At 40.4% G+C, this 6,900-nt stretch overlaps 1 protein-coding gene across 2 annotated transcripts; it reads right to left on the bottom strand.

The window, feature by feature from the left end:
• Positions 1-180: 180 nt before the first annotated feature.
• Positions 181-6,594, bottom strand: LOC123514185. Of its 2 annotated transcripts, none has more exons than XM_045271835.1 (7): positions 6,356-6,594; positions 5,545-5,727; positions 5,067-5,262; positions 4,265-4,672; positions 3,267-3,485; positions 2,233-2,384; positions 181-1,682 (listed from the first exon to the last, which is right to left on the bottom strand). In XM_045271835.1, exons 1-7 carry the CDS (start codon positions 6,368-6,370, stop codon positions 378-380), a joined length of 2,478 nt encoding a protein of 825 aa, XP_045127770.1. In that variant the 5' UTR covers positions 6,371-6,594; the 3' UTR covers positions 181-377. The 2 variants fall into 2 exon arrangements, with proteins under 2 accessions (XP_045127770.1, XP_045127769.1); XM_045271834.1 differs by having other exon boundaries at positions 181-1,685.
• Between the last annotated feature and the right edge of the window lie 306 nt (positions 6,595-6,900).

A 6,900-nucleotide genomic window follows, 5' to 3' on the forward strand; every position in this document is an offset into this window, starting at 1 on the left:
TTGGGCAGACGTCCACGCGTAGGTTCGAATCCCACCACGTACAGCCTTAAAACACTTTGCCATTTGTCGAGTGGTTTAAAGTTACCTACATGTCACCATGATACCCAGGTTCTAGGTGGTTACACTCAAGATGAGCTTGGGTGGTGATATGGGCCCTAATATGGGTACCACTATAAATAAAATTGCCTGCACCACTAACGGGGCAGAAGCTGAACAGCGCTTCCCATACACTCTTCAAGTGTGCCTACAGGCACTATAGGCCTTACCGTAGAAAACAAAACAAATAAAAAAAAATATATAAAATTTGCTGCAATAATATCCAAGTAAAGCAATATGTTGACAGGGCTTGTCTTACAAATAGGTCCTGAAGGTCTACCTCACACAAACCCAAGATCAGTATTTGTAAGAGCTGATGCCACAGTGTTTGTGTTGCGTTTCAGGGCTGCCAGATTCACTTCTGCCAATGTGTCCAAACTGTTGACACTAGCACCACTCAGTATCTTCTGTGCTGCCAAAGAACTAAAGGTCAGATTCAACTCAGACAAACTCGGGTAAGTGCTAACAGACTTTTTATCATGTCCAACCTCTCCTTCCTCAGTACTTCCTGGAGAGGTTACCTGTTTCCCACCATGAACGACGTAAGTCTCTGGCCTTTGCACCTGGTCAAGTGTTTGGCTACACATCTTTTTGTGACACTTCTCAACATCCTGATACCTCATATTTCTTGAGGTCAAATCAGGTGTAGAACCTTTAGTGATGTGCTGAATGTCAGGAGTTTGATGAAGAACATTAGTGGTTAGGCCATGAGGCCGTTGAGGTGAGGCTATCACCTTTCGGCAGTTGTTCATGTGATCTGAGGTGAGATCTAGATGAAGACTTGATCGCTGATACTGATGCTTCTCTTTGCCATTTTCAGTCTGGGGTGGCTCTCCCGTTTTCTTGCTTGTCTTCTTGCCATTAGGTGTGCTATCACCCTCAGTACCAACATGAACATGATTTTCTACAGATGGCTTTGAATTTCCAGCTTGCTGATTTTTTTCAAATTTCCCATCAGGAGGTTTATGTTTTTTTGATTTAGCATGTTTGTTATGTGCAGGATGGCTTGTGGGACACCTATGGCCTACTCTCTCATGTTTCTGTCTGGAACTTTGTTGCCTTCCAACAGGAGTTTCATTCTTGTCACCTGTCACATGACAATCTTGCAACACTTCTAAGAGTCTTTCTTCAGATTTTGATGGATCTAGAGACTGATGCTTATAACTGACTTTGGATACCATATTAGTAGAAACTACAGCTGAATCTTTATTTCTGTGACCTATATTATCTGACTGGTTTCCCTTGCTATTGAAATTCTGAATGACTGGTGGTAACACATGTCTGTGGTCTGCAATGTCTTCACTGCTTGATGAATGACAACTTCTACTCTCACTTCTCTGGTGAACTGGCGATTGATACCTCTGAGTTCTGCACCTCCTCTCAGTGCGACTGTGGGAGCGAGAAGCCCCCAGCTGAGGTGATGTGTGAACATGGAGTAGAGAGGTGAACCCCCTAGGAATTGGGGAGGAGTGTTGACTCTCAGGAAGTGGTGGAGTAGAGGAATGGGGGCGTCTGAGGCGGCGAGGAAGTGTGGCAGACCGAGGGGTCCACTGGGAGGCTGACACGTGCCAAGCTTTGACCTCACCCTGCTGAAGAAATATGGTGACTTGATATACGTATCAGACTTGCCTTCATCTTTACACTATATTTCATGGCTGAAATTTCAGTGAGCTTGTAAATTTTGTGTTTGGAAATGTATCTGCCTTCTTTGAAAAATTTACAATTCAAAATTTACAAAAAAAAATTGTATTTTACTTCAGTTATTTTGTGTTAGGAATCAGAACAGTAGCATATCACTGATCTAATTTGAGAAACCAAAGGCAAAAGAAAAGAGCAAAACATTACATGCTCACAGATATGAAGAATAAAAAAGAGAAGGCATGATAATAATGTGCAAGATCATAATGGGAATGAATAAAATGCACCAAGTTTCCAAGAAATAGATCAATAACTTGAAATAAAAAAAATAAAGGACAGTTTGAAAGATAAATTAAAAGATGCTTTCATCTAATATGTAGTCAGTTATCATAGTAAACTATTTTTTGCTAGAAATACATATAAATTTTTAGAAGCATTTAACACAATGGTGTTTGTAAAGGATGTATGGGCTTCACTCAGTCTACATACATGACTAACCTGATTGGAGGTTTGGACGGCTACAGAGTGGAGGTGGACAACAGGGGCGTGACTGTCACTCCACTCAGGTGGAGGAAACTGAGCAGCAAAGGAGACAATGCGGCGTCGACCAGGAACCCTTAGAAGCTTGCTGAACACTGAGCCTCGCTCCCCTGTCAATCATCTTCACTGAGTTCATAGAATCAATGTCCCCCCTTGCATCACCTTGTAAAGTAAAAAAGCTTTATAAAAGCTTTCTTGCCTGTTTAATCATGAAACTATAAAAGCTCAGTGTATTTCTACACTTCCAACATGATATATGAAATTTGAAAAAAAATTTTGTGTGTATTTTCATCCTCATGATCATAGTGAGACTAAATAAAAGTAAGACAGATCAGAGGATGGTGAATACACAAAGAAAGCAAATTTCTAACACAAGTATATTTTCCAAACTGGTATAAAGTTTTGATTTCCAAAATACTCTCCAACGGATTCTATCTTTTTCTATGGAACCTAATATCAAGTTTCCTTTCTGACCATTCTATTGCTGTTGTTGTAGACAGTCACTGTTCTCCTAAATCTCTTAACAGAGGTGTTCCTCAGGGTTCTGTCACCCACTGTATTCATCAATGATCTAACCCAAATTTCTTGTCCTATCCAATTCTATGCTGATACCATTCTGCACTTTTCTCTCTGCTGCCAATTGTCATGCCATCACTCTGTAAATCAGTCTTGCCTGTTCCCTCTCATTTTTAGAAGCACAACTCACCAAGATCTCACATACAAGTATCATCATTAAAAGAAATAGGACACTAAAATGAGTACTGGTATCCTCTTTTAAGAAATAACAATCAAAATAGAGGAACAGCAGCAAAATATTTCCTCAAAGACAGCACTATTTCCCTTACACTGTTCATACCCACTTTGAGAACTTGATGTTGGTGGGAAGGGGGCAAAAAAATTTAACTAAAGGAAAATATCCAAGTAATTTTACATTGCCAGTCTAGTTTCACACGTATAGATAGAATGATATGACAGAATCAATATGAACTAACCTCTAATGCTGATGTCTGAGAAGTCTTGTGCCTGGTAGGTATGGACGGCAGTAATGGCAGCAGCAGCAGCATAGTGAGAGGCCAGGAGAGAGACTCTTGTTGGGGATAGCCTGAGTGAGGCAGCACGACCAGAACTGTAGTGGTGGATGCGATGAAGTTGGTGGTGACTCAGATGCATTGTGTCCAGGGTTCCCTTCAGCTTCCTGCCACTCAATTCATCTTAAACAAGATCAGTTGAATATATTATAACTTTTAATCTAATTAATTTATTGACTCAAAATACATCCTTTATTTAAAAATAATAAATATTTATTACTACACATACAATCATATATGTAAATGCATGTAGAAAAATGCATCTGGTAAGTAGAAATGAATTTTTTTTCTAAATGTAATTTTTGAAAGTGTTTGGTAACAGACATTTTTCCTATTCTACAACAGAATACATATCATGAAACCAGAAAACTTTTCCTTTGTGGTTTTCATGAAAAACAAAAATTAGAACATCAGCTGTTAAATCCTTATGCTACATTTGGTGACATAGAGAATAGTGGAACATGAAATCTAAATTTCCTTGAAAGTGGTATAAACAAATTTAGTTTGCATACAAAGTGAAGCAGTATTCACAAGTTATCAGATCAGTATCATTTCATCCTTCATACCATCATTATCCTTTATTGTCAGTAAGAAGGAAGGAAGAAAAGCAGAATGGGATAATATGGCATGAAGAGGAAATAAAGCACCATACAGTACAATCCTCTGGGGAGTCTTCCTGTGTACTTTCGATATAGCTTTCTTACAATAAACTGTTCTCATTGAGTCATTATGCACTAACACATATGTACGTCCATTTGTATGTATCCAATAGGTTGCATAGACTAAGTGTTTCTTCAGTTAACATGATAAGCCACTGAACCAAATAGGTATGAAAGCAAATGTTCTCAAGTATTTACTCTTCATTACATAATGATAGCATATCCAAAGTCCATAAAACACACCTGATAAAGTGGGAATAATGACTGTGTCTGAGGCATGAGCAGCCCCAGTGATCAATTCAGCCAAGTCTGTCTGAGCAGCAACACTGACAAAACCTTCCTTGGCCAAGACTGGAGCTTCATCCCCTGGTGTTATTGAGGGAAGGTACGTGCCTGGCTGGACAATGCCATAAGTAGCTCCAGTATAGTACACTTTACACTGTTGGATGAGACTGGAAAGAGTGGCATGCACATGGGAAGGAGAAGGTGACATCATGGTAGGGAAGGAGGACTCCAGGGCTTCCCTCACAGCCTCAGCCCCTGCCTTGCAGCCTTCCCTGGTGAGATGGTGTACCACCCAGCAAAGAGCATCTGCCAGTGGGGTGAACTGACCCTGAGGCACAACTGCTACATTCCACCCATGAACCTCTCCTGGTAAAGGAAATTCATTCCATGAATCTTTTGCTTATTGTATCTTACTTCATACAAACTTTTTTTTTTTTAAATAGAGAAATGCTTAATATGTTTAAACTCTCAAGTTCTAAATCTTACAATACACACTGGTGATATACAGTTCAAAGCCTACCTGTGCATTATTTGATAATAAATAAAAAATGTAACTGTCCATATTATTTCCTCTCTGATGTTGGTTCATTAGGTTGCATTTGGTAAAGTGAGAGGACCTACATTTTCCACTTGCTCTTTCCCTACCATAGAAAAAAAAAAAAAAAAAAAAAAAAAAGGGCAGCAGCAGGGATTATATCCTTACATTCACCATCACTAGTTGATAATTAATATACTGTAACTTTCATGATGCTATACTCACCCAGCATGTTTAGTGAGTATCCTGGAGGTGCTGCAAGCAGTGACCTGGACCATGCCAAGGAGATAGTGGCCAGGGCACTGGCAGGTCCCCCAACTAATACTATTCCACCCACCAAGTGGCCCAGGTACTGCACAGCTCTTGCTGCTTCCACCAACTCCTTGTCCCAGGTGCATGCCACATTGGCTGCCTGCCACACCTGAAGCCAGTGGTAACATTAGCAGAGGTGATAAGGAAAGACTAGGCAAGGATGCTTATCCTGTTATACTATTCAAAGACTGACTTTTTTTTTTTTTTAGCTAGGCCAAACCAAGAGAGATAAGCATGGTGACTCAACATTGTCTACTACTTTACCTAAAGCTGAATACTTTATAAAGTCTCATACTGAGAGAGAGAGAGAGAGAGAGAGAGAGAGAGAGAGAGAGAGAGAGAGAGAGAGAGAGAGAGTTGGTTTATAGTAATTACTGCATGACAGACTCACCCGAAAGAGGTGCAGACCATCCTGATGGTTGGTGGATGCTGGAGTGGCTGTGGATGGATCATTGACAGGCGTGGCAGTGTCTCCACTACTGCTGTCACAACTGGCAGGCGAGGAGATGGTCACTTCCTTCTTGAAGAGCTGCACTGCTAAACACCGCTTCTGGATCAACTTTCTCTCCCCCATCTACGAAAGCAGAACGCCTTTTAAGAACGTAGCCTCGTTTTCAAACTTATATTACACATAAGGATAAACACAAATTGAACAGGATATTAGGAAGAAAAATCGGAAGAGGCGCAATAAGTTATACACAATATAACTAACCTCGTAAGTAGTGAAATCAAAACATTTAACTCATTATTATATTGAATGAAACTTGCTGATACACTTGTTGACTATACAGACAGGAAAAACATGGGTGGAAAACTGGCTACGTCCCTGCCAAGCGTGGGAGATTCTGATGAGTAATCGAAGAGTGCAGGACGCTCGGGAGATGAAAATGATGCAGTAATTAATATTCCTGTAATATAATTTGATGCAACTGATTATACCACATGAAGTTGGATCAGGTTCTTTAACAGTATTTTCTCTCTCTCTCTCTCTCTCCGGGGCGGAGTCGCGTCTCTCCCTCGGGCAGATCTGGTGGCGCGCCACTATAGATGGGAAAAGTGCCTCCAAGTGAAATGCAACAGGCTCCCCACCAACACTACCAACGTGTCAGTAAAGCTAATACATTCCTTGCCAGCAATAACACAAGCATATAAAATGGAAACACACAGGACCAAGTCAAATACCGAAACAGTCAAATAAATACCTTCACTCCAACCATCTCCGAGGCAGCAGCATCTTCTGTCCACACTTTCCGTTATCTCGTAGCTATGCCTCACTTCCCTTGATTCCCCTATCATTTGCAGGCAGCAGCAGTATGAAACATTGTTGAGAATACCTTAAATGTCAAAACTTCAGTCAAATAACGTTGTTTATACACAGATAACAGGGACTTCCTCAGTATACACCTTACTCCGACAACTGGAGAAGCACTGATTCTGTGTGACAGGTTCATGCTGGGAAAACTTGTCGTACCACGCTAGTTCTGGACATGCAGCTTTTATTGTTCCAGGGTAAACACTCGAATCGCTGAGAGTGAACGTGTTTCAAATTACACAAAGCAACAAAGTAATTGATTATATATATATTTTTGAATTACAGTTTATCATCAGACTCGTGGTTTCTAAAGCCGTGCCAGGAACCCATTGATCTCGCCAGACTACCTTACACAGCCAACAACAGTAGTTTTGCTTGTTTTGTTTTACTTTACCTTGCCTTAGATGTGCTATTTTTTTAATTCAATTGAGCATT

This window comes from Portunus trituberculatus, chromosome 37 (assembly GCF_017591435.1).
Source record: "Portunus trituberculatus isolate SZX2019 chromosome 37, ASM1759143v1, whole genome shotgun sequence".
Lineage (NCBI taxonomy): Eukaryota > Metazoa > Arthropoda > Malacostraca > Decapoda > Portunidae > Portunus > Portunus trituberculatus.

Coding starts and splice junctions, on each gene's coding strand:
- LOC123514185 (XM_045271834.1), bottom strand. Junction 4,673..5,066: donor ATACTCACTAAACATGCTGG/GTGAGTATAGCA, acceptor TTCCTTTACCAG/GAGAGGTTCATGGGTGGAAT. Junction 1,686..2,232: donor CCGTCCAAACCTCCAATCAG/GTTAGTCATGTA, acceptor ATATTTCTTCAG/CAGGGTGAGGTCAAAGCTTG.